General features: G+C 39.2%; 2 protein-coding genes across 3 annotated transcripts in view; one reads left to right on the forward strand and one right to left on the reverse strand.

The window, feature by feature from the left end:
• PSME4 (proteasome activator subunit 4) overlaps positions 1 to 20,623 on the reverse strand; it is a 114,942-nt gene extending 94,319 nt beyond the window's left edge. For both annotated transcript variants that reach the window (XM_044263953.1, XM_044263952.1), the window contains exons 1-2: positions 20,376 to 20,623; positions 225 to 365 (exon numbers count right to left, since the gene is read on the reverse strand). In XM_044263953.1, the coding sequence (XP_044119888.1) occupies positions 225 to 365; positions 20,376 to 20,617 (383 nt within the window). In that variant the 5' untranslated portion in view covers positions 20,618 to 20,623. The remainder of the gene's footprint in view (positions 1 to 224; positions 366 to 20,375) is intronic.
• Positions 20,624 to 21,040: 417 nt separating this feature from the next.
• Positions 21,041 to 27,660, forward strand: part of ACYP2 (acylphosphatase 2) — a 290,315-nt gene continuing 283,695 nt past the window's right edge. Inside the window, exon 1 of the mRNA XM_044263956.1 lies at positions 21,041 to 21,227. The gene's annotated coding sequence lies outside the window, so the exon portion shown is untranslated. The remainder of the gene's footprint in view (positions 21,228 to 27,660) is intronic.

The following is a 27,660-nucleotide window of genomic DNA, read 5'->3' on the forward strand; positions in this document are numbered from 1 at the left end:
TGTTTCCATGTGTGCTTCAAAACAGAAGGCCTCACAGAGGAGACAGAATTTTAATTAATTAACACATATGGCTTAAACTTATGATAAAATTTTCTGTAACCTTTTTGCAAACTGGCAATTTGGGACTTGGGTCTTCTTACCAAAGAACACTTAGCTTGTGTTGCCTAAAACCTTGAAGAAACAAACCAAAAACTGTTAGGAGAAATCACAGGAAATTTACTTACTTTAACAAGTTGATCAAGAGACGGGCAAATCCCTGCATCATGCTGATTTCCAGTTTTGGAATTGATACCAGCTCATACAATAACTTGATAAAAAGAACATGATCTTCTTTGCTAAATTTTCTCCCATAAAGTCGAATATATCTGCAACAAAAAAAGCCAATATAGCCTTTAAATGTAAGTATGGTGACATACCCATATTCATTGCAGCATTATTCATAATAGCCAAAGTGTAAAAGCAACATGGATGTCCATCAATAGATAAATGAATGAACAAAATGCAATGTGTATTTGTGTATGCATATATATGCATGTGAAATTAGCCAATCACAAAATACAAATACTGCATGATTCCACTTATATGCAGTATCTAAAATAATCAAACTCACTGAAACAAAAAGTGGAATAGTAGTTGCCAGGGACAAGTGGAGGTGGGGCACACAGGAAACTAGTTATTCAAGGAGTATGGGATTTCAGTCATGTTAAGATGAAAAAGTTCTGAAGATCTGTTGTACAACAATGTACATATCGCTAATAACACTGTACTGTACACTTAAAAATTGTTAAGAGTAAATTTATGTTTTTGCCACAATAAAAAAAAGTGTATTGTGACACCTTAATTTCAAATGACCTTGATGTTAAGCATTTTATGTATCTACTCATTATGTAGGAAAAGTTATTCTGTTTTGATTAAGACTACCAATATTAATTTAATTAACAAAAGACTTATAATTATAACTGAATCCTCATCAAGAGTCAATGACCAATTACAATACTGTTGTCTTATTGTTTGGTCTTCACGGTCTTTTGGTCATTAGTCACCCTGAAAGGCGTTCCCCTGCCCCCTTCCTTTTATTAAGCAAAAGCTTATTTAAGAGAACGATCTGTTTATATATAACTCCTAAAACTACTTAAAAACAGCATATCACAATATAAAGAATAAAACAGAACAAGAGAGTACAGATACATATAAGTTTACTGTTTAACCACAGAATCTTTGAAGAAAGAATAATGGTTTGCTTAGAATCCTAAAACAATACACCAAGTTACATAACTCGTAATACCAGATGTTTGCAAGTTAACGCATAGTTACAGTAAAATTAAGTTACTATCAAAAATCATATAGTATTTTACCTCGAAGTTGTACACTTTCAGTTTTTTAACTTTAGATAACCAAGGTAATCAAAAGTATCAACTTTAAGTAAAGGAAAAGGTGTCCCCAAAAGAATGACTAATTATAGACTATTTTGAGGATGCATTAAGTAACAAAAACTTAATTAACCAAAAACTTACTTAGAACAAATTAGTGGACACTTAAAAATCATAAAATCCTTTGAGAAATAATCATTTTACAGACAAATATATAAACCAACAGAAAATTAATATTCCTTATATGGTCTTTAGCACTTCCCCAATAGCTAGGATCAAAATGAACGCTTAACTTCTAAAATTAGGATATCTAACTGCTTTTCCTTTCCATAAATTCCTCAAAATTCTTGGTCCACTAAAAACATAAAAACTTTTTTATTTTCTCACACTGTTGTGTATTTATTTATTCATTCAGCTCTTTTCTGTTGTTTCAAGATACAATCCCATGATTTCACCTTAGTACCCTGTGACCCCATAGTACAGACAGCAGAGCAATGAAAGCGAGATACTCTTTCCCTTCTGCCAGTAATCACCATGCAAGTTTCTTAACTACAGTGGGCTGGTAAAGCAAATGGAATAGGGAAGGCAATATATAAAAACCCTAAGCCCAGGGCTACCACAGGTATTTGAAGATGCTGAATAAATGTGGTATAGCCTCCTGCAGCTTCCCCTCAAGTTCACTCTAAATTCTGAAGTAAAAGAATCTATGTTACTTTCAAATGAAAGCAAACTATACTCCTAAAAGCTACACAGAGTTCAAAGAGCCATCCTTTGCTTTCAGTGGCTACTTCAGGTCTACCCAGGACTGGGGATGCCCCTGGGGTTCTGTACTTACTCCCCTCTGTGGCTAGGATATTTCTGGGGGAAAAAATGGGGAAACATGGCTCTAAGCCACCAAAATAACTTAGCTATCGTCCATTGCATTTACTGCAATAGAAAGAACTATATGCTTAACATTAGGAACACAAAATTCAGAGCCTCAAATTTAGTATTATGAAAGGAAGAGACCAACAGGGGGATTCCTAGAGGAGGTAGAACTGCTGACAAAACTAGAGATGTCAGGGGATTACTCAGAAAGAAACCTATTTTCCCTGTCAACCAGGAAACAGTTCTTGTCAACCAGAAAGTGGTTCTTGTCTCAGCATTTCTCAAAATGCAGTCCAAGAAAAATTCATTCTGAAGAGCACAAAAAGTACAAGAAGAAAATTAATAATTGTTTTTCATAAAAACTGAGAAATTCAGGGGCACCGGGTGGCTCAGTCAGTTAAGCATCTGCTTTTGGCTCAGATCATGGTCCCAGGGGACTGGGATCAAGTCCCATACTGGCTGCCTGCTCAGTGGGGAGCCTGCTTCTCTTTCTCCCTCTTCCTCTGTGTGTTCTCTCTCTCTCGCTCTCACTCAAATAAATAAAATCATAGTGTACGTGCTGCCGAAGCGAGCACTAAATAAAATCTTTAAAAAAAAAAAAAAAAAGTGCAAAGCCCAATCTGATATTTAGATACAACCACTTGAGAACCCCCAATGACATAAGGACGCCTTCAAATCAGTAAAAGACAACCCATTTAAATTTATTTTTTAAAAGATTTTATTTATTTATTTAACAGAGATCACAAGCAGGCAGAGGCGGGGGGGGGGGGAGAAGGCTCCCCACTGAGCAGAGAGCCCGATGTGGGGTCGATCACGACCTGAGCCGAAGGCAGAGGCTTTAACCCACTGAGCCACCCAGGTGCCCCAAAGACACAAAAGACTCAGGTAGGCATTTCTGAGAAGACAACATAGAGATGACTAATAAGCATATGTAAAGATCCTCAACACCCTTACTCACCAGTAAAAGCAAATTAAAAACAACAGTAAGGTACCACTTCACATCCACCAGACTGGCTAAAACTAAAATGCCTAATAGTATCTGGTTTGGGTGAGAATGTAGAACAACTGGACCTTTCATGTGTGAATGTCGGTGTATAAACTTGTATATCCACTTTGGAAAAAGTGCCTTGATATTACCTAGTAAATGTCTATTAGACTGTTTAAAATCCATATCCCTGAGCTCCATCTTAAATCGAGACCATTAAAATACCAGGAGTGTGAAATGCAATAAAATTGTTTAAAAAAAAAAGGAAGTAAAAAAAAAAATACTCAGGGTGGAGACTAAGAACCTTCATTTTTCAATAATTACTCCAGTTGGTTCTTCTGTATATTTATGTTCAAAAGCCTACTTTTGACCATATTAAGAGATAATCTTTTTTTCCAATTAATTTTCACTTCAAGTTTTAGAACTAAAAATTACTATTAGATGTCTCAAATTACTTGAAAACCTTGGTAACAATCATGATTGATCTTTTAAACAGAATATTTCTTAAATTATCCAAAATATACAGATGATGTCATTATGTTCCATCCTCCCACAGGAGCGAAAAACTATGAAAGATAATACAAAAGCACTTTTTACCTGCTTCCTTCCTCCTCCCAACCTTACAGTGTATTAATCAAATGCTTTAATTTTTAATCTCAAGGAAAGAAAGGCAGTAGCATACCAGGAACAGTAGTTATTTAATAAAGCATGGAATACTGTCAAGGTTTTTTCTACTATACATCCTGAACATAGTTTAGTATTCATTACAAGGAAGTTTAAAGTAATATAAAATTATACATTACTGAAATGAACTAAGAATTAGAGCTTGACGAGAAGCTAAAAATACTGGTTTTCAATACAAGCTTTGTCATTCACCAGTTATTTTTCTTCAAGGCAATCACTGGGTTTCTAAGGTTCTAACTGTATCCATCAATCAAGTAAAATTAACATCATTTCAGAACTTTAAGACTATTTGTAATTATAAAACATGTACAACATTTAGTAATGACATTTAATCTTAAGTAAATGCTTTATTTTGGGTAGTCCTAGTCAAAAGACCAAAAAAAAAAAAAGGAATTTTACCTATAAAATTTAAAAACCAGAGATTAGCTATATTCATTTAAAACACTTAAAAATTTTTTTGAAAGATTTTATTTATTTGAGAGAGAGAGAACGTGCGTGCACTAAGCGGGGGAGGGGCAGAGGGAGAAGCAGGTTCCCAGGTGAGCAGGAAACCGCAGGCTGCACTCAATGGCTTTAAAAAAATTCTACATCTAGGGTTGCCTGGGTGGCTCAGTCAGTTGATGGTGGAGCATCTGATTCTGGACTTTGGCTCCGCGCTCAGTACGGAGTCTGCTTGAGATCCTCTCCCTCTTCCTCTGCCCCTCTCCCACCCTCGTTCGTGCTCTCTCTCTCTCTAATAAATAAATAAACCTTAAGGGAAAACAAAACAACCCACATCTAGCAGTACGTCCTAAGTAATAACCTAGAAAATCAAAGTCATAATGCCAACCCACATGCGCAGTAAAATTCTCCTGGGGGAAAAGAAAAGGAAGCTGACGTAAGAGAATAGTTTGTTAAATTGTAGTTTATGCCTTTAGATAAAATGTAGTCATTTAAAATTACGGTTTTAAAGAACTTTAGTGGATATGAAATGAAATGTCATATAAAGAAAAAAAGCAGGATACAAGGGGCACCTGGGTGGCTCAGCAGGTTCAGCGTCTGCGTTTGTATCAGGTCATGATCTGGGCGTCCTGGGACCAAACACTGAGAGCAGGGAGCCTGCTTTTCCCTTTCCCTCTGCCCTGCTCACATTCTCTCTCTCAAATAAATAAAATCTTTCTTGTTTTTTAAGATTTATTTATTTATTTAAGAGAGAGAACATGGAAGGAGAGCAATGTGGGGTTTAATCCTAGGACTCTGGGATCATGACCTGAGCTGAAGGCAGGCGCTTAACCAACTAAGCCACCCTGGTGCCCCCCAAAAATATTTTTCTTAAAAAGCAGGCTACAAAACATATATGAATATAACCAGAGAAAAATACATAATCATACATTAAGATTAAAAGATAAAATAAACACCATAACACATTACCTCTATGTGGTAAAACAGAGTGATTTTCATGTTCTCCTCTATAACTCTGTTTATTCTAACTTTCTAAAGTAAGAAGGCATTATTTTTGTAATTAGAATTAATATGTAAAAACATTTCATATCAAATTTTTGTTATAAAATACAATGTTTAAGATCAGGTAATGAAGGGGCGCCTGGGTGGCTCGGTGGGTTAAGCCGCTGCCTTTGGCTCAGGTCATGATCTCAGGGTCCTGGGATCGAGTCCTGCATCGGGCTCTCTGCTCGGCGGGGAGCCTGCTTCCTCCTCCTTCTCTCTCTACCTGCCTCTCTGCCTACTTGTAATCTCTCTCTGTCAAAATAAATAAATAAAATCTTTAAAAAAAAAAAAAAAAGATCAGGTAATGAATATTTCTGCATTTCTACGTTTCCCTTAATAAAAACAGCCCTTATCAAAGATTACTAAAGTCCTACTTAAAACAGCACAGGATTCAAGATGTATGGTTCTCACTAACCAAAAATGACATCAGAGCATGAACCATGGTAAATGACTGCAATGTATGTTTAAATCCATTGAGTTCATAATGAAACTAAAAAATATTAAATACAAACAAAAGAAAACCCCACAGGTTATGCCCTTGAAGAATGGTATCGAACCAAATCATTATCTTAAAAACTGGTAAACAGGGTGCCTGGGTGGCTCAATCTGTTAAGCCTTGGACTCTGGATTTCAGCTCAGGTTGTGATCTCGGCCGTTAGATTCAGCACTCCCTCCAAGGAGCCCATGCTCAGCTGGGAGTCAGCTGGGAGTCTGCTGGGAGTCGGCTTGAGATTCTCTCCTTCTCCCCTACCCCTGCTTGCATGGGAACGTGCTCTCCTCCCCCTCTCACTCTAAAATTAATAAATCTTAAAAAAAAAAAACAAACTAGTAAATAAAGAGAACCAATGAAACATTTATCCTGGTTTCTACAGGAATTGTACCTCAGGGTAAACAGTAGTTCAGGTATAAAAGTTCTTTAGAGAACTTCAGCTAATAAGCAAAGAACCATTTTGCAATCTCTAAAGAATGTACAATGGCTATTAACATCACCAAAAGAGAGCCAGGGATTATGTGTCTCCTGATACAAGTATACCATATACCTGATAACTAGTCTTGATAAAGAAAATGAAATTTTATATGCTGAATAGCAGCAACAAAATCAATGACTGTATGTCTCTAACATTTCAATCAGACTTCAACTAAAAGTAATTAAAATTATATAATTAATAAAGCTGACTTTAAAACAAAAACTGAGATTACAGAAACTGTGCCCCCCCTTTTTTTTTCCTTTTTTCCTTTCAAATTTTTATTTTAATTCTAGTTAGCTAACATATAGTGTAATATTAGTTTCAGGAGTAGAATTTAGTGATTCATCACTTACACAGAACATCCAGTGTTCATCATTAACAAGTGCCCTCCTTAGTGCCCATCACCCATTTAACCCAACCACCACCCACCTGGCCTTCAGCAACCCTCAGTTTATTCTTTGTCATTAAGATTCTCTTAGTTTATTTCCCTCTTTTTCCTCTTTCCATATGCTCATATGTTTTGTTTCTCAAATTCCATATATGAATGAAATCATATCATATTTATCTTTCTCTGACTTATTTTGCTTACAGTAATACTCCCTGGCTTTATCCATGTGCCAGCCAAATGGCAAGATTTCATTCTTTTTCCCCCCCCCCAATTTATTTATTTTCAAAAAAAGAGTATTCATTATTTTTTCACCACACCCAGTGCTCCATGCAAGCTGTGCCCTCTATAATACCCACCACCTGGTACCCCAACCTCCCCCCCACCTGCCACTTCAAACCCCTCAGATTGTTTTTCAGAGTCCATAGTCTCTCATGGTTCATCTCCCCTTCCAATTTACCCAAAAGCACACACCCTCCCCAATGTCCATAACCCTACCCCCCTTCTCCCAACCCCCCTCCCCCCAGCAACCCACAGTTTGTTTCGTGAGATTAAGAGTCACTTATGGTTTGTCTCCCTCCCTATCCCATCTTGTTTCATGGATTCTTCTCCTACCCACTTAAGCCCCCACTGTGCCCCTTTTTAATCTTCTATGGAATACCTAGAAAACTGGTCACAAACTCACTTAATTCTAATACGGACATTATTCTGGCCAAAAAGTCTAATTATAATAAAATATAAATTAGAAAATATTAACACAGTATAACAAAAAGAAACCAAATTATTTAAAAACACACAGTCTTAAAAATTCAATAGCCAAGATCTGATTTAGGGCATTCCCCCTCTAAGAAGCACTTCCTTTAAAACCAAAAACCTTTAAAGGCACAACCTTTAAAACCAGAATCAAGACAATAATGACTATTCTTACTGTTATTACTTAGCATTATTCTGAATCTAGGATTAAAGAGCAAACTAGGAAACACAAATAGGGGTAACTGTTTCAGGAAGGGTAAAACAATGTTGTCATCAAAGCTATGATTTTCCCTAAAATATCTAAAATCAGCAACAAAAAAATCCCGCTTTTAGACTGAATAAGAAAAGCCATAAGACTATGTTTCTTGAAATCGGCAGCCTACCTTACAGTAGCCAGGTAAAAAATAGTGGTGAATGGAGGTAAATTGTCCATTCATAATATCAACAAAAAGATTAATTAGAAATTTCTCTGAAATGGCGCCTGCTCAGCAGGGAGTTTGCTTCTCCCTGGCCCTCTTCTCTAGCCCCCCGCTCATTCTCTCTCTCTCTCAGATAAAATCTTTTTAAAAAGGAAATTTCTCTAAGAGAAATGTATAGGAATTATATTTTATAACAATAAAACTGTACTAAAATGTAAAATATCTGGGGCGCCTGGGTGGCTCAGTGGGTTAAGCCGCTGCCTTCAGCTCAGGTCATGATCTCAGAGTCCTGGGATCGAGTCCCGCATCAGGCTCTCTGCTCAGCAGGGGGCCTGCTTCCCCCTCTCTCTCTCTGCCTGCCTCTCTGCCTACTTGTGATTTCTCTCTGTCAAATAAATAAATAAAATCTTTAAAAAAAAATAAGTAAAAAAAAAATAAAATGTAAAATATCTGAATAAATGGTGAGACATAAGAATTTTTAAAACTATGTCTTCATACCTGACAATGGTAATGGTCATTTTATTTGCTTTAAAATACTTGTCAATGAGATTCCTAAAAAAACTCTTCCCTCTAACCAGAACAAAACAAAACAAAACAAAACCTACCTTCCTCCACACTTTACTGTCTTTTCCTTCTGTTCCTAAGATATCACCAATGAAAAAATTTAAAAAGCCAAAATGTGCAGACAAAGCCAGAAGATCAGGAATTAATTACCTTGACTTGATTACGGGACTAACTCCTTCATCGTAACACATAATATTAAAAGTGCAGATACAGCTTCTCATTACTAGGAAGAGTGAATGAACAGATAAAATGTAGGCTTTTCTCATAAATCCCCCTTTCTCTTTTCACTCAATAACCTATGTATTCAAAATGCCTTTCTAGATGTGATGAAATATGTACTGGAAAACGAAATATACAGAAATAAGGGAGACAAATGAAGTAGAGTTTTGTGATTTTTTTTTAACCAATGTTTCATCATAGATGAGTGTCCACTGAACTGAATCTTGAAAGATTAGAAAGCCATCATCACTCTGAATAAGCAACCGAGGGTCAAGAAAATCTGAGCCATTTGAGGAAAGAGGCAGGAACAGGCACAGGAGACAGGTCTAGGCAGACAAAGAGCAAAACAGCATTCTTCTGAGACAAAAAGACACAATCAAGAGAATGTTCCTTACTCTTTCATTTCACTTCCAAAGAGGTCAAGCTGAGGATCAAAAAAAGGAATACACCATCACAAAACAAACAAAACAAAAAACAATAAAGGATATCAATTCTAAGTGTCTGCTGATATGGAAGAAAGGCAAATTAGGACTTATCTAAAGTGGAGACTATCTTATGTTGCTATGCTCTAGAATACTTTGCAACTCCCAACATTACAATCAACTCTGAATAGCCAGAATATTTATTGACTCAACACAACAGCCAAGCCAGCAGGAGCAGCAAGGTTCCACAAATTTGCAGAGAATTCAAAGTGCTCTAGGCCAGTCCCTTGGGCAAGTCATTTAATCTATTTGTAAAGCCTAGGTTTCCTCACAAGGCTATGGTGGTGAGTAACTGACTAATATACAAGAAAGACATTCTGATTTAACTGATCTACAGCGGAGCCCCAAGGACCTGTTGTTTGTACGCTTCCCAGACGTTTCACTACATTCAAGAACCACTGCACCTTTACAGACTGACTGGAGAACAGATATGGTTTAAAATCGATTTAAATCATTAAAAATAAAATATAATCTGCTTCAAATAATATTTCTTTAGTTATGAGTCTAAATATACCTTAACTTATTTGCTTACTATATATTTTCTTGTGAATTAGTTGTTCATATCCTTAGAAGCCTAGCTATCCTTAAATTTTCCTCTTTCAAACCATAAGTGACTCTTAATCTCATGAAACAAACTGTGGGTTGCTGGGGGGAGGGGGGTTGGGAGAAGGGGGGTAGGGTTATGGACATTGGGGAGGGTATGTGCTTTGTGGTAAATTGGAAGGGGAGATGAACCATGAGAGACTATGGACTCTGAAAAACAATCTGAGGGGTTTGAAGTGATGGGGGGGTGGGAGGTTGGGGTACCAGGTGGTGGGTATTATAGAGGGCACAGCTTGCATGGAGCACTGGGTGTGGTGAAAAAATAATGAATACTGTTTTTCTGAAAATAAATAAATTGGGGAAAAAAACAAAACAAAACAAAAAAAAATTTTCCTCTTTCGCAGAGTATTCCTTCATTCCCAACCAAAATTGCTATCTCTGTCCTCTCTGTCCTTTAATAGCTTATACCAAACTGAGTGTTTTCCACATTCTATTTCTTACTGGAGTTATACATGTATACATTATTGTATTTCTTTAGATGACTGACAGGTAAGGATGACAGGGACATGAACAAGGTGGGCGTTCTGAGAAACATTTTTTGGGCTGACCAAATGTATATCTTGAGAAATATACTGGCTTTTATAATTAAAAAGAGCTCACGAGAACTAGTTTTATCTTTAAAAGAAAAAAAATCCTTTAACAATAAATATTTTACCAAATTAAGCAAACTGGACTTAAAACATTGAGCAGGTTTCCAAAACACACTATAAAACAGGTTATTATCTTTACCAAGTATAGTATTTCTGATGGAAGGCTCTAAATAGACAAGGAGGTCTGAGGTACACACTCTTCTCTTTATCCCTATCTATACCACAGGCTAAACATTCTCACCAGAGCTTCAGCATATTATATTTCAGAGTTATATTCTTTATGACTTATTAAAACTGACATGACAATTTCTGGAGTAATACAGGCAATTCCCTATTAATATCTAATAATGATCCCTCTCTTCTTTTCCCAGTTGCTTCTCTTTGGAGTCATGGACAAGGAGCATTCATCTCTTGAAATGCTTTACTGAATGCCAGTTAAGAGCCAGACGTGGCAAAAGGGAATGGAACGTAACAAATGGTCCTGGAGCATAAAGCCTAGAGGACACAGATAACTTAAGTCTTTCAGTACAATGCTCCAAGCACCTACTTTAACAGTTACGGGGTCAACTTGTTCATATCTCTGTTCCCCCATGTTAAATGGCTTTCTCAAAATTCCTGCTTACCTAACCAAATTCCACCTCAAGACTCAGGTGCAGTTCTTCCCCAGGTAGCCTTCCGAGGGTATACAGCCTGGGAGTTTGCTTCCTCTGGGACACATGGTTAAGAGAAAGCCCTGTGGTCATCAGACAAATCAGCTAATACATTACCTCACTAAGTTTCATTTCTTCAAGGGTAAAACTGGGATAACAAACATACCCACAAATTCATAGGGTTGTCTGTGAAAATTAAGTGAAATAATGAATGTAAAGTCATTAGCATAGTGCTGGCACACTCTGAGGCCTCAACATATGGTAGGTCGTATCTATGCCATTCATTCAATAATCTATTAACTAATGCTCTCCTATAAGATCTCCCAGTTGACTAATTTTTTAAACTGCTGCAACTATTCATTTTTACCCCTTTTATCTTTGTGGCTCAAGGTGTAGGTGTTGACCCGATGATCTGAATTACAGAAATCTGTAACATCAGTAGCTTTCAGATTTGGGGAGTCACAATCCACTGTTATAAATATATAACCCAGTACATACATAAACATGTATAAAACTGGAAAAAAAAAAGCTCATATAAAAACCTGAAATTAAGGTCATAAACATTCACCCTTATTACTTCTAAGTTTACTCTAATAATTCTAATTTAGTTTACTAACAAACAAACCCTCAAAAGAAAAAACTAAAATGATTTCACAACCCTTTGGTCATAACCCACAAATGAAAGATTCTCTATTAAGCACTAATGAATGAACATACAGATGAAAAATTGTGAGACCATACAAACTACAAAAAAAAAAAAAAAAGCCCCACAAAATGAAAAAGTTTTAAGATACTTGCCTATTTAATTATGATTTTTAAAAAATCACATTTTAGGGGTGCCTGGGTGGCTAGGTGGGTTAAACCTCTGCGTTCAAGCTCAGGTCATGATCTCAGGGTGCTGGGATCGAGCCCCGCATTGGGCTCTCTGCTCAGCGAGAAGCCTGCTTCCCCTCTCTCTGCCTGCCTCTCTGCCTACTTGTGATCCCTCTGTCAAATAAATAAATAAAATCTTTTTTTAAAAATCACATTTTAAATCATTCCAGAATTTGTTAAATGATAACTGTTTTCCTGCCATACACAAAATAGAAACCTCCGTTTGGTATATGTTGACAGAAATTTGACAGTATTTTACTTACTGGGATGTCAGGAAGTAACCCACCTTCCTTCATAAATAAACTCTTTAGGAATCTGCCCAAAATATAAACACTCTAATGCAAAAGATTGCATTCATAAAGTTTCTTACTCTATTTCATCTTTGGTTTAAAAAAGAAGTATGTCAGAAAACAAGATGAAATACTCATACTTGAGAGCCCAAAGATTACTAACACATTTCTTTTAGAGTACCTAACATTAGGAGATTAGAAAGCATTTTTAATAATTCTTAAGCATTTTCCAATTTATTTGAACTACAATACTATTCTCAAACCCATTTCACAGATGCAATAGTGTTACTTTTTTTTCATGGGAAGAGAAAAATATTTACCAGATTTTGAATTTTTTTTAAGCTTTTTTTTCTTTTTAAGTAATCTCTACACCTAATGTGGGGCTCGAACTCATAACCCTGAGATCAAGAATTAATTGCAGGGGCGCCTGGGTGGCTCAGTGGGTTAAAGCCGCTGCCTTCGGCTCAGGTCATGATCCCAGGGTCCTGGGATCGAGCCCCACATTGGGCTCTGTGCTCAGCAGGGAGCCTGCTTCTTCCTCTCTCTCTGCCTGCCTCTCTGCCTACTTGTGATCTCTGCCTGTCAAATAAATAAAATTTAAAAAAAAAAAAAAAAGAATTAATTGCAGGCTCTTCTAATTGAACCAGCCAGGCACCTCTTTATTTTTAGACTCTAAAATTTAGGGTCTAATTATTTTGGGGGTGAAAAAAAAACCTAGCATAAAAAGGTGATGATCACTACCAAAACTGTATGGTTCACCTATTCAAAAACTGTATCAACTACACTCTAAATTATTTAGTATTAAATATTTAAACATAACAATTACTACAGATTTATTTTCAAATAAAGTCTCAAACTCATCAATGCAACCAATATAATCTGCTTTCTTCTCTAATTAACTTTGCTAAACCCACTCCCCCAGACTCCCACTTTTGATTATGAAACACACCATTCTCCTCTTTAACCAAAGTGCTCCTTCCCTCCATTTCTTTTACTAAATATTTAACTTTCTTTTGAATCCCATATTAAACTAGATCTCATCCCATATTTGTTTTCTCCATTTTGACTGTGTAAGTAGTAATTTCTTAGAATTCCATAACACTTTAGTTTACAAAGAACAAAAAAATTAATTACAATATCATTGAGTACAAAGGAATGTATACACACTGCTGTACCACTGCAGTAAATGCTGGGAGAGGAGAAAAGGAAGTAAACCAGGAGGACACGGACCTCAAGAAGGCTCAAAGTAGAGGGAAGATAATACACAAAGACTACGAAAGCACTAACAAGGGATCAAAAGAGTGCACTAAAAGGGAAGAAATGCTGAGTGTAGGCCGAATATGGAAGCAGCCAACCTCAAGATTCCAAATGGGAATATTTATAGTATGTGCTGCTTTTAACATTCCAGTGGCTGTGTCAATGAATATTAACGGTTTTTTTAGTGTTTGCTTGTTGTTGCTTTTATTACCCTGTTCTCAGCTTGCCATTCACACTGTATGAGATTTTGATCTAATTTTCTACACAGGTTAGAAAAAAACACAGATTTAGATTTTGTATTAAAAAGGAGAAAAAGTAGGGTATGTGCTTTGGTGAGTGCTGTGAAGTGTGTAAACCTGGCGATTCACAGACCTGTACCCCTGGAGATAAAAATATATGTTTATAAAAAATTAAAAATTAAAAAAAGGAAAAAAGGAGAAAAGGAGAGCAGTGAGAGAAGATTCACTAGAAATGTTTCATTTAACAGAAAAGTTAACACCCAGGTTTCAAAATGAGAAAATGGGTGAAAAAGTTGTACCCTTATTTACTACTAAATAAATAAGCATCCCTTAAAAACACAAGAAACTGCCTCCATTATACTTCAGTCAAGAACATGTACTTCGAAGACAATTTACTGGAGCAAGACCACTTGGGAAAATTGTTTTTAAATGATACATTCACATTTCTGAACAAGAAATAGTACTGTTTCACTAATTTTTCCCCCTAACTGCCCTTCTCAGTGCCTCCATTTAGGGCATTAAAACATACTGGTCAGAAAAAGAATTTTTTTAAGTAATGCACTTAGAATTCATATTTTCTTTCCTCAAGTTTCTTGATGGAGCTACTACTTGCCAAGGCTGTCCTTAAAGAACAAAAATTTGTGCTTAGAGAAAAGCACTGGAATTTCCCAAAAGGGCAGAAATCTTTCACTAACATATCCAAAGGGCCAAAACCAGTGCCTGCCCCAGACAAAGCACTCAGAAAATATTTGTTCAAGACTCCTGCCGCTACTCCTTTGCATCCAACTATGTATTAACCTTACAAGAACCTCAGTATCTTTGTTTTTAAAATGGAGAATTCAAGGAAGTCCTAGTTGCCCCAGGACGGATTCTATGTCTCCGCAGTTAAGAGAGGGAGAAGAAAGATGCCAAAATACACAAATGTTCATTAATAAACTGTATTATAAATCATTGTCCATGGGGTCTGTCTGCAGTAAACCTTAGACAAAACAATGCAAATGGAAACTCAGAATTAAAACCACAAATTCTTTAAGTAGAATTTCATGAGATTGATCAAAGTGATGTTGGATTATTGTTCATTTTCCTAAGTTTGAGAATGGCATCAGTATTTACTTTTTTGGTTTAATTCCTTTTCCTTTGCGGATACATACTGGAAGCACTTATGAATGGAGTAATATGCTTCAAACACAATGCAGGGAGGGTGGGGTGCATGAAAGTGGAAGGAACATGACTGGCCATGAGTTGATAATTGAAGACAGATTATGGGTACCTGGAGTTCACTAGACTATTGTCTTCCCTTGCACTTGTTTGCTATGTTCCACGATAAAAAAAAGTTTAAAGCAAAATAAATCTTAAAAAGTATTCAAGAACTATTCAAATCATATATATTGACAAATGAAATTCTCCAAAAACATCCTCACTAGTTATAGTGAGAAGAAATTGACAAGGTGTTTTAAAAGAATGACTAAGAGAGGTTCTTGAGGGAAGTCTGACTGGCTGTCAATGGAGGATATGACTCTTAATCTAAGTCATGAGTTCAAGCCCTAAATCAGGCATGGCACCTATTTGAAAAAGAAAAAAAGAAAGAATGAAAGTAAGACAAGAAAGAAAGTAAAAAGGTGTTTGAAAAATGGGGAGGGCCTCAAATATACATATATAAAATATCTAAGTTTGAGATGGCTATGAAAAATTAAATGTGTACATATGTAGGTAAAGGGGATATCTGTATTATCTGCTCAATTTTGCTCTGAACCTAAAGCTGCTCTAAAAACTAAAGTTAGTTAATTTAAAGAAAAAAAAAAAAGAGGGGTGCCTGGATGGCTCAGTGGGTTAGAGCCTCTGCCTTGGCTCAGGTCGTGGTCTCAGGGTCCTGGAGTCAAGCCACGCATCAGGCTCTCTGCTCAGCGGGGAGCCTGCATCCGCCCTCTCTCTCTGCCTGCCTTTCTGCCTACTTGTGATCACTGTCAAATAAATAAATAAAATCTTTAAAAAAAAAAAAAGAAAGAAAGAAACATGAAGGACAGTTTATTGTGCTGTTATACAACTCTGTCAGAAAAATTCATGTCCCCCAAAATAATTTAATTAACTTACTTTGCTTTTTCTATGGAAAACCAGCTTTCAAATCAATTCAACAAAGAAATTCTAATTCCTGTTTTGAGTGGGGTCATATAATAACAAAGGGCAAATTTTTCCACTATTTTCCCTAACTGGTTCTCACTGATTAATGTGGTAATCTGTCAAGATTTCAAGACTTTTTACAAGTAAAAAGCACTTCTATTTATCGTGTACTTCACAATTTCAATACTTAAACATTAGATATCCAAATAAGTATATTATGTTAATAGCTGAGATTCAGTGGTTAGCATTTTCTACTTTCTCCCCCAACACAGAGATGATACAACTTTGGGTGCTCTTGTGGTCAGATTATTACTTTCCACAAAAGAAGTTCAATGTATTTGATAATTCATATCTTGACTAAACAAGTTTCCGGTGGTTATGTAATCTAATTAAAAACACTATGCGGTTTCAACTGGGATAATCCAATTCCTATCCAGGAAGGCTAATCATGTTCTTAATAATAATTAAACAAGGAAGTTACAGTTTAATTAGCAAACAAAATGATTTGTCAGTATAATAGAGTCATTTCATTGTAATAAAACAGCACAGAATATAACATTTCATCATTAAAACAAGTAAGACATTTAAATTTGTTTCATAATACACCAAGTGCACATCCTTCACTAAAATCAAAATTCTGCTTAAAAAAAAGAAAGCATTATGGATGGGATAAACTTGTAGGAAATAGTAGGCTATTCACTTGTTTTCCCTCCTCCAGATCATTTTAAAGGAACAGAAAGCTAGAAAGGCCCTTTGGGACTAACTCAATGATTTTTCAAACAGTATGTTTCAGAGCCCTGAGCAGGCTTTAGGGGGTTATGTGATCACTAAACTGTTAAAAAGAAAGAAAAAAAAATCAGTGCAACTTTATCCTGTCCAAGAAGCCCAATACCAGGTTTAAGATTTTGCTTTTATAGAACAGTTCATGGATAAGTTTTAAGTTTGAAAAACCACAAAAAGTCTACACTCCTCCCACTTTCCAAAAGAGGACCCTAAAGCTGAGAGGGGTTAAACAAGACCAAGATGGTAAGAATGTTCACAGCAAAGCCAGGTAGAGATAACTGATGTCTTTAAACTAGACCTCACTACCTCACATGAAAGATCCAGAGAGACAAGGGGAAAAAAAGCAAGTTTCAGGATTATCCTCCTTCGACTCCGTCATTCTCTACATGGACTATACCAGTTCTCCGTCAACATCTTTCACTTCGAGTCCAGGAAACTGTCTTTACTGCTGTTTCCCAAAGACCATTAGGTTTGTGCCTCTCTTCTCCCAATTTGTCTCCCTGCTTCTTAAAAACATTCCCTCTGATATTACCTCACATAATGTCTCTAATACTTTAGCTTGTCCATACAAGAGAGCTTGTATTGTACCACAGGGCCAATTTTTAAAGCATGCAGAAATAACCTTTCTTCACAGAGATGTTACACAGACCCACTGTCTCGGAAATGGATCAAAACAGAAAGATGGTTAGTACCTAAGTGAGGTAAAAAGTAAAAAAAAAAGGGGAGCTGGAGCCTGAGTATCCCCAAACCAGAACTCTATCCGACACAGACCTGTGATGCCCAGATTAGGAGTGTACACTTCTGGTCTGGATCCAGTCCCAGTGCCTCTGAACAGCATTTACACTGGTCTTCTTTACTGGTCTTCTCTTACTCTGGTCTTCTTTAGGAATGGGCTTGATCTATATATACAACTATTTCCAGTATTTTACAAGCTGCTCAAATAGTCCTTGCAGAAAGATACACACTGGCCTATTTGAGGCTCTACAGGATAAAAAATAAAGTCACAAAATACCAGACCAGGAATGTTTCTCAGGAATTACTTAGTCCAACCCCCTCATTTATTTCACAAGAATACCGAAACACACAATTAAAGGAAACTTCCCACAATCCCAGAGCTACTGGTAGAAGTTAGATTTTATTTTCATTACTACTTTCCATTCTTCTACAAAGTGCTAAATATGGTCACTACTCAGGTAATTGACAGCTGGCATCATTGAGATGTAAACTTGTGCAACACACAAGGCTCATTAAAAAAACAAGTGCAACTATAAACAGGTCACCTTAACATGACTTAGGAAAAAAAAAATTACAACCACGATCACAACATGTCCCACCAAGTTCAAAATGTCTCATAGTGCAATCCTGAGAATCAGTTTGCAGCATTTAACCACTGTTCCAAAATAAAACTCTGACAGCACTGAATGGTTCGGGGTTCACAGGCTAATAAAACTTATTAACTGCAATCTAGCCTAAACACCAAGGACTGTCTCCACTGTATTTTTAGCCATTTCTAGGTAAAAGCTACTTATACTTAACAAGCCAAAAATAATACAACTCTAGGTGCTAATTTGCCAAGCTTAGTAATATGTCAGAAAACAATGCTTAAATCTGTGTAGATTCCAGATTCAGAAACCCAAACCAGATATGCATTCACACATTGGTATACTTATACACTGTGCATTTAAAAGCTGTGTCCTAGGGCGCCTGGATGGCTCAGTGGGTTAAGCCTCTGCCTTGGGCTAGGGTCAGGCTAGGGTCATGATCTCTGGGTCCTGGGCTCAAGCCTCGCATCGCATCAGGCTCTCTGCTCAGCAGGGGGCCTGTCCCCCTTCTCTCTGCCTGCCTCTCTGCCTGCTTGTGATCTCTCTCTCTCTCTGTCAAATAAAAAATAAAAAATAAAATCTTAAAAGCTGTGTCCTCTATTTTTTTTTTAAGATTTTATTTATTTATTTGACAGAGAGAGATCACAAGTAGGCAGAGAGGCAGGCAGAGAGAGAGGAAGGGAAGCAGGCTCCCTGCTGAGCAGAGAGCCTGATGCGGGACTCGATCCCAGGACCCTGAGATCATGACCCAAGCCAAAGGCGGCGGCTTAACACACTGAGCCACCCAGGCGCCCCAAAAGCTGTGTCCTCTAAAATGGTTATTCTCTGGTAAATCTAACAAGAGTGATCGAAATGCAGGAATTACTGGAACTAACAAAATAACTTTATTTTTATTGTGCCTAAGTAACACAAACACATAGGAGGTTCACTTGAAATATCATTTGATGTTAATCAATTATAAAACATTTCTCTGTTTTGACTGAAAGTGGTTCTTCCCCCGGTTGCATTTCTTTTTTTTACCCAAAGTCTCCTATTAATCCTAAATACACAAACTTCTCCATTCTCTAATCAGAGAAGAGCTGTTAACCTTGACATTTTATGTCACTCTGTGAAAAGGGTAAATTAAGTGTTTTAGTTTTGTCTTCATTAAAAAGTATTACTACCCCCACCACCACCGTCAAGAGGAGATGAGAAATTTGTCAGAGGCTCCCTAGTAACTGGCAGATAAGAATCATCCTGTGAGGAAATGTTGAGAAGACTATATTGCATTACAAAACCCTGAGTCATCACCCAGTTCACTCAGCAGATTTGGGTAAACACTGGAGAGGTAACTTACATCTTGTGTGTTTATTATCCATCCATACCCACATGCATGAACATACAATGTTACCAGATTTTGTGTACAGTTAACCAAACAAGATACAGCACAACTTTCTTAAAAAGTCCTTCTGACACAGTGAAGATGCCCATCTTGCTGGTTATTTGGACATAAATGGATATATATAGTCTCTAACCTTTCCTCCCAGACTGTATTTTTACTTCTTTCCCCCTTACTTTCAGTGGCTCTAAAGTTTGCCAGGTGTTTGTGCAAAAAAACAAGAAAACAGTAACAGTAATAAAAGAATAATACAACAACTGAAACTGATTTAGGTCATCTATATTCATCTAAGAGACTCAAAATTAACACAAGCCAGGTACTCATAATGCCCTAGACAATCTGACAGCTCTCTTCTCTATTTTCCTTAGGGTTGCACATTTCCAAAGGAAATGTCACAACTAGAGAAACACACTTCCCGGAGGTTCCAAGATTCAACATTCTCAACATTAACGCCTCGTATACAGCCCGAGAATGTGGTAAGGGCTGATTTTAAACCAATTTCAATAAAAGCCACAGACTGAGCAGACCCAAAAAAGCAGAATCTACAAGTTCCCTACGGCCTCCTACCCATTCAGAAAGTTATGAGACATGAATTGAGGGATACGAAGAGGCGGAGACCGTAGAGGAAAAGCCGGAGCAAGCACCAGGAAAAGTCAATAGTTGTTCCCCCATAGATGAATCCTGTCTCTCCTCCCCCATGAGTCTTTAAAGGTCCAAGGAGGACCTCTGGAGGACCGCTCACCTCTTTCCCTGGGAGCCCGGTGCCCTCCGGCTCTCCAGGGCCCCGCCGGTCGGAAGACAACAACCCGAATCCTTGGGGGGAGAGGCAGCTGGGGAGGACGCAGAGGGCTCGTAAGGACCGAGGAGGTCCGGCAGGAAAGTGGCAGGGAGGGCACTTGAGTGCTTCCCAGGCTTCTTGTCGCGATTCTCAGACTAATGCTCCCGGACCACTGGCTAGAGTCGGGGCAGAGTTGAGTCCAGCGGTCCGGTACGGACAAAGAGCCACCTCCCCCCCACCCTGGACGCCCCCCATCCCCGAGCCTTTGCTCCCCACCCACCCCCGCCCACCCTACAGGCCCGCACACACTTACGTGGAGAGTTTCCTGGTCCAGAAAAGGCCCCCGGGCCACAGCTCTTGGAGCTGCACGGCCCGGCCCAGGTTGCTTTTGATCTGGGCCAGCTGCAAGTCTGACTCGGCGTCCAGCCGCTCGGCATAGGGCAGCAGCTTGTTGTAGACGATCTCCTTCTGAGGGACGAAGCCCCGCGGGTCTGGGCCGGGACGCCCACCGGGCTCCGGGGGATCCCTGCCTTCCGCCCGTTCGGCCGGCTCCATGAGCCTAGGGACACCCCCCCCACCCCCGCCCACCCTAACCCTCCCCGGCCCCCACCCCTCTCCGGGCTCCGCCTCCTCCGCGTCGTCGTCGCCCCGCGCCCGCAGGCGGCCCGTCGCCCTCGGCCCGACCGCTGGGCCCCCTCCCCTGGCCGGCGCGCTGCTGGCCCCCGCGCGATCCCGGTTCGTTGGCGGCGGCAGCGGCCGCTCCGCCCGCCCCGCACCGGCTCGGCTGGTGACGCTGCAGCAGCCGGGCCCGCAGGTTCCGGACGGGCCTCAAGTCACTTCCGGGGCGGGGCGGGGCGGGGCGGAGCGACGGCGTCGGAGGAGGAGGTGGTGGCGGCGGTGGCGGCGGCGGTGGCGGCTGCGGTGGTAGCGGCCGTGGGAGCCCAGCGGGCCGCGCCTCCTTCGCGGTGGGGCCGGCTCGGAGCCCCCACCCCCGGGCCTCACCCGCGGAGCGCGAGGCTGCCCCACCGGAAACACGAGGCGGAATTCCAAGCTATTGTCCTTTCTCGCTTGGGGTCGCGCGCTCCCTGCTGCTGCCGGTAGTCGCCGTGCCTTCCGACAAGGCAGTGGGCCTAGTCCCCAACCCCGAGTGTGTGGAAAAACCTAGGTACTCTGTGTCCGTCTCACTTGATACTTACAGATTTGTTTGCTCAGTCACCTTTAAGCCCTCCCACTTTCTGGTATTCTTCTGGCCGCCCTCATTCCAAAAAAGTGAATAGTTATTGATTTAACAAATACTAAGTGAACTACTATTTTGTGTGTCAGACGCTCCTTTTAGGCCCTTGAGATGAGAAGAGCAAGTGGTTTCTGCCCTCCAGGGTTTTGCAGTAAACTGGAGCTTTAGTCCAGGGAATAAGCAGTTAAAAGACAATAGTCTTAATTGCTTGATAAGTACAGGATGCCTTGGGAACACCTAAAGGGTTATTTCAAACTGGAGGGGTGTCAAGTAGCTTCCTAGACATGATACATAAAGTTGAGGTTAAAGGCTTTGAGTGCAAAGGTATAGTTTAGCTGAAGGAAAATCCTAGAGGCTGCAGGCATGAACTCTGGGAATTCAAAGTTCTGAATGGCTGCATATTGCTTGGAAGAGGAGCACAGGATTGAAACCTAGAAAGGAATACTAGGGCGTTTTCAGAACTTCAAACCTAAAAGCAATAAAAACCTCTGAAACATTTTAGGCATAGGAACGGCATGATACAATTTACATTTTCGAAGAATCACTCTGACTTTATGTAGAGAGTAAATTAAAACAGACTCGAGTTGGAAACTGGAGGACCCTTTAAGAAGCTGTGACATACTGGTGGCATAGATGATAGTTGAAATAATTTGAGAACTATTGCAGTAGGAAGAATGGCCTGGGCTTGGTAGCTGATTGAACATGAAGTAAGACAATGGGAAGAAATAGGATGAGTTCAGATTTCTGGTTTGAGAAGCTGGATAGATAATGTAGTCCTTCTTGGAGATAGCAGAAACAGATTTGGAGGCTGAATCCCTAAAGGATGGAAAAGTACTTTGATATATGGATCAGGACGATACAGGCTATTGTCTTTTTTTTTTTTTTTTTTAAATTTATTTGACAGAGAGATCACAAGTAGGCAGAGAGGCAGGCAGGGAGAGGGGAAGCAGGCTCCCTGCTAAGCAGGGAGCCTGATGCAGGGCTTGATCCCAGGACCCTGAGATCATGACCTGAGCTAAAGGCCAAAGACAGAGGCTTAACCCACTGAGCCACCCCGGCGCCCCTGATACAGACTATTGTTAAAAGATAACTGAGACTTAATAACAATTTTAAGAGTTTATTGAGTAAAAATCTATTGGAATTGGGCAGGGCCAAACCAGAAGTGGTTAGGATCCCTGACAGGAGCCAGGGAAAGACTTAAGTAGAGAAGGTGTGGAGACAAAGAAAGGAGATTGTTGGATTGGCCATAGCCTTTTTTTTTTTTTTTAAGATTTTATTTATTTATTTGACAGAGAGAGAGAGATCACAAGTAGGCAGAGAAGAAGGCAGAGAGAGAGGAGGAAGCAGGCTCCCTGCCAACCAGAGAGCCTGACTCAGGGCTCGATCCCAGGACCTTGGGATCATGACCCGAGCTGAAGGCGGTGGCTTTAACCCTCTGAGCCACCCAGGCGCCCCCCTGGATTGGCCAATTGGCTGTTTGTGACTGGTTGACTTTAGTGTTTAGATTTCATAACTTTGAAGTTTTTACACAGATTTTGGACAAAGACGTTAAAGCCACTTAAGTCTAAGGGCCTTTATGTAATTAGTTTAAAAGTACAAAAAGAATAGGGCTCTTGACCAAACTCTCAGGAGTATCATATTCAAGAATGGATAGAGAGCAGAGAGAGACCACAAAGAATACTCAGGAGAAGCAGTCAGAGAAGTAGGAGTTCTAGGAAGGTGGGCATTCCTAAAGATGGAGTGTTTCAGATGGAGGAAATAATCAATGTGCCAAAAGTGGTTGACCAGTCAAATAAAATGAGACCTGAGGAGAATTTATGGGAGTTACAATACAACAGATAACAACAGTTTCAGGAGAGCTACAGTGGAAGATTACAATGACAATGGGAAAAAAAGGAGTAAATAACTACAGTCAGTAAAAGCGGACAATCTTTTTCCTTTTTTTTTTTTAAAGTTTGGGTGGGAAGAAAAAGAGGTAAGGAGGTGGCTGGAATAAAAAGGAAATTTTGAAGATGGGTTATGTTTTAAATATTAATGAGGAGGAGCCAATGGAGTAAGGTTGAAGATAATGTGGGTGAGGATGACAGAGAGTGGGAGAGAATGTGGAGTAATTGGCCTCTAGCAAAAAACCAGACTGTACTTCCATTGTCAGAGGAGAAAGGCAGGGGAGGAAAGCACAAAGGCAGAAAGGTTTGCAGATCTGGTGACTGGAGGTTGGAGAAGTTCTTTCTGATTCTTTCTTTCTCTCTTTCTTAATTTCTTTTTCTGTCAAATATGAGCATAAGAATGATGGGAGGAGGTGGGGCAAAGGAGATTTGAGGAGACTGGAGAAGGTTTAGAGTAGTCTCAAATTAGTTTAGAGTAGAGTAGTCTCAAAATTCAGAAAACTCATTAGAGAACCAATTACTTATCAGTCAAGTCTGGAAGCATGAATTTTATTGTCATCTGTGTGAACAATTTCGTGATTTAACCCAGTAATGTTTAGCAGCCCAGGATTATATGCCATGCAGTCTGGTATAATACACTGAGAAAGGAATAAGAATATATGTTGGTGGTCGTGAAGGTAATGGTGTTAGCTACCACTGTTGAGCACTTCTCTCAGCAAGTGCTTTACCTACAGTATCTCACTGAATTCTCTTTTCTAAGTAGAGATCATTGGGTTGAAAATATTTTTTATAAAGATTTTATTTATTTGACAGACAGAGGTCCCAAGTGGGCAGAGAGGCAGGCAGAGAGAGAGAGGAGGAAGCAGGCTCCCTGCTGAGCAGAGAACCCAATACGGGTCTCAATCCCAGGACCCTGGAATCATGCCCTGAGCCGAAGGCAGAGGCTTTAACTCACTGAGCCACCTAGGCTCCCCTGGGTTGAAAATATTTAAAAGAGAGTGGTTACTGTCAAAACTGGTTGAAGTCTAAATGAAGAGAGAAAAGGGCTAATAGAGAGGTCAAGGGACTCAGATCCTGATAACATACAAGAGCAATGTGAAAGGATTAGCTTGAGCAAGGGATCTGGAAGAACGGGAATATTTGGATTTAAGATTTCAAAGAGGCCCTTCCAATGATGTCAGTTTCCCTGGAAATGGACATGGGAATTGGAAAGGTCAAAAGCATAATCGGTACAAAAAAGATGACGGCTCTGTGTGAGGCTTAATGGAAAACACTAGTGAAATCTCTTCAGGTGAGAAAGTTGGGAGACCTTAAGTTTCGCTGGGGGGGCCTAGTCTACTCATCATTGGAAATAGTAACCCAAAGGCTGAGGTTAATTTTCTCTTCTCAGACTAACTCCCAAGCATTTTTTTTTTTTTAATCTTTTAGAGCTCAGGATACTCCACCAAACGATAACAACACATTATACTTTCAGTCAGACCCTGAGGGAGACATTGGCATCTTATCAGACCCCTCCAGAAGGCTGACTAAAATCGCCATTCCTGCCAAGTGCAGTAGCCCTTCATGGAAAATACGCTGAAGACAGATGTTTCTCCTCAGGCTAGAGGAACTGCTGGGGATAATTACCAATCAAATATTTACATCTTTGGTTCACTGCTTGATAATCCACTTAGTAGTAAGAAAAAATGACAGAGGGGTGCCTGGGTGGCTCAGTGGGTTAAGCCTCCGCCTTCAGCTCAGGTCATGATCCCAGGGTCCTGGGATCAAGCCCCGTGCCAGGCTCTTTGCTCCACAGGGAGCCTGCTTCCCTTCCTCTCTCTCTGCCTGCCTCTCTGCCTACTTGTGATCTGTCTGTCAAATAAATAAAATCTTTAAAAAGAAAAAAAAAAAAAGAAAAAATGCCTTTAGAAGATTTGAGTTGTATTAGAATGATTCATTCTAATATAATCAAATGTCCAAACTCCTGCTGTATTGCAGTTACTAAAGACACAAGAATATTGGACCTGAGAAATAAGAGGTTTTTACCCTAGTTCCTATATGATTTTTTAAAAATGGGCTCTATGCCCAACATGGAGCTCAAACTCAAAACCCCGAGATTAAGAGTTACATGATCTACCTAACAATCCAGCTAGCACCCCATAGTTCCTTTATGATTTTTTAAAAAGACATTATTTATTTATTTGAGAGAGACTTTATTTGTTTTTATTTATTTATTTATATTTATTTGAGAGAAACACTTTCAAGCAGGGGAGGGGCAGAAGGAGACGGAAAGAATCTCAAGCAGATTCTCAATCTCACGGTCCTGAGATCATGACCTGACCTGAAAGAGTCAGATGCTCAACCAACTGAGCCACCCAGGTGCCCCGCCTATATGATTTTTAAGTTCTGGAGTTTCGGCATGGCGTCCAATTTACTTCATTAGAGTATATTTGGAATTCATTTTTTACTAAAGAGGAAATCACAGCTAAAGCAATGAATTTTTCTATTATTGCTGCTGTACAGTTTCTGTTAGGCATTTTACCATTTTACTATGACATAACTAGATGTAGGCATTTTTTATCTTGCAGGGGATTTGTGTTTTTTAAATGAAAAGATATCATTCATCAATCATGCAAAATTTTTGGCTATTATCTGTTCATAATTTTTCTGTTTGTCTTCTCTCTTTATAGAATTCCCATTATACATAATGTTATAGCTTCTCACTCTTTTTTTTTTTTTTAAAGATTTATTTATTTATTATTTGACAGACAGAAATCACAAGGAGGCAGAGAGGCAGGCAGAGAGAGAGGAGAAAGCAGGCTCTCCGCCGAGCAGAGAGCCCGATGCGGGACCCGATCCCAGGACCCTGGGATGACCCTGGGATCACCACCCGAGCCGAAGGCAGAGGCTTTAACCCACAGAGCCACCCAGGCGCCCCTAGCTTCTCACTCTTATCTCTGTATTTGTTACCTCCATTTTGCAAGTCTTCATTTCTTTACCTCATTCTGGATGACTTTATGAGACCAGAATTCTTTCCTACTCTGCATCTGATCTGTTTAACCTGTCCATTAAGCTTCTAATTCTAATGATTATTTTTTTTAATTTTAGAAGTTCTATTTTGTTCCTTTTCAAACCTGCTATTCTATTTTCATTGACTTTTGTTCTTTATGGTTCCAGTGACTTCTTTAATGATTTTAGATGTGTTTATTTAATTGTTTTAGACAATTATATTTATTTTTATTTTACTTATATACTTGAGAGAGAAAGAGAGAGCATAAGTGAGGGGAGGGGCAAGGGGAGAGGGAAAAGCAGACTCCCCACCAAGCAGGGAGTCCAGCATGGGGCTCAATTCCAGGACCTCAGGATCATGACCTGAGCAAAGGCAGACACCTATCAGACTGAGCCACCCATGCACCCCTAGACAATAATATTTAGATAATCCTTTCTGTTATTTTAGATTTTTAGGGGTGTTATGTGTCTGTTGACTTTTGTTCATGGCAGTTCATTTGGTTGTGTTTTATAATTTTTTATATTATGATACTATCTTCATATGGCTTTCTGTTTCTGGGTAAATCCCGTGTGACCCAGAGCATTTTGTTTGTCAGAAATAGCAAGGCCCAGTACCAATCAATATTTATGTTCATTTTTCAGCTAGTGTAAATTTGAATTTCTATCCTATATAAGTTACAGGCCTGGTAATTCAGCCCTTAGAGAATTCTGGTTTTTTGTTTGTTTGTTTTTTCCAGTATTTTATTTCCAACTTCCTTTTGTCTGAGGCATCAGCTTCTTTCCCTGAGTAGTTACTAAAACCCAAGTCACTTGCTGTTTCAAGATCAAATAACACTGCCCCAAAATTGATGCAGAATTAACTCACACACTTATCGCTTTGGCTTTCCTTTCCTCTTTGTTTCTGGATCTAGAGATTTTCCTTTTCTGGGTGTGAGCTCATCTATTGTTATCACTTGTAATGTTTAATGCACCATCTCTGTCTAGGGTTTCTGCATTAGCTCAGGCCGCTATACTACTGGAAGTGGAGACCCTTAAGGAATGAACTTCTTTTTTTTTTTTTTTTTTTTAAGATTTTATTTATTTATTTGACAGAGAGAAATCACAAGTAGACTGAGAGGCAGGCAGAGAGAGAGGGAGGGAAGCAGGCTCCCTGCTGAGCAGAGAGCCCGATGCGGGACTCGATCCCAGGACCCTGAGATCATGACCTGAGCCGAAGGCAGTGGCTTAACCCACTGAGCCACCCAGGTGCCCCAAGGAATGAACTTCTAACTCTAAATTATTAGACATCATTTGGAGCAAAAGGGAGTAATTGTGGATGATTAAGAGCTTTTTTAGAATCCTCATATCACATACATTGCCACTGGTGATGCCTATCCAAGCTATATTTATTTAAGGATTAAAAATTATTATATTATTATTTAGAAAATGCCTATTTGATATTTAAATGCAAAGAGTTTTTCAGAACAACTGAAGCTCTTTATGTTTCTTCT

The sequence above is a fragment of the Neovison vison genome, chromosome 8, assembly GCF_020171115.1.
Source record: "Neovison vison isolate M4711 chromosome 8, ASM_NN_V1, whole genome shotgun sequence".
In the NCBI taxonomy this organism is placed as follows: Eukaryota; Metazoa; Chordata; class Mammalia; order Carnivora; family Mustelidae; genus Neogale; species Neogale vison.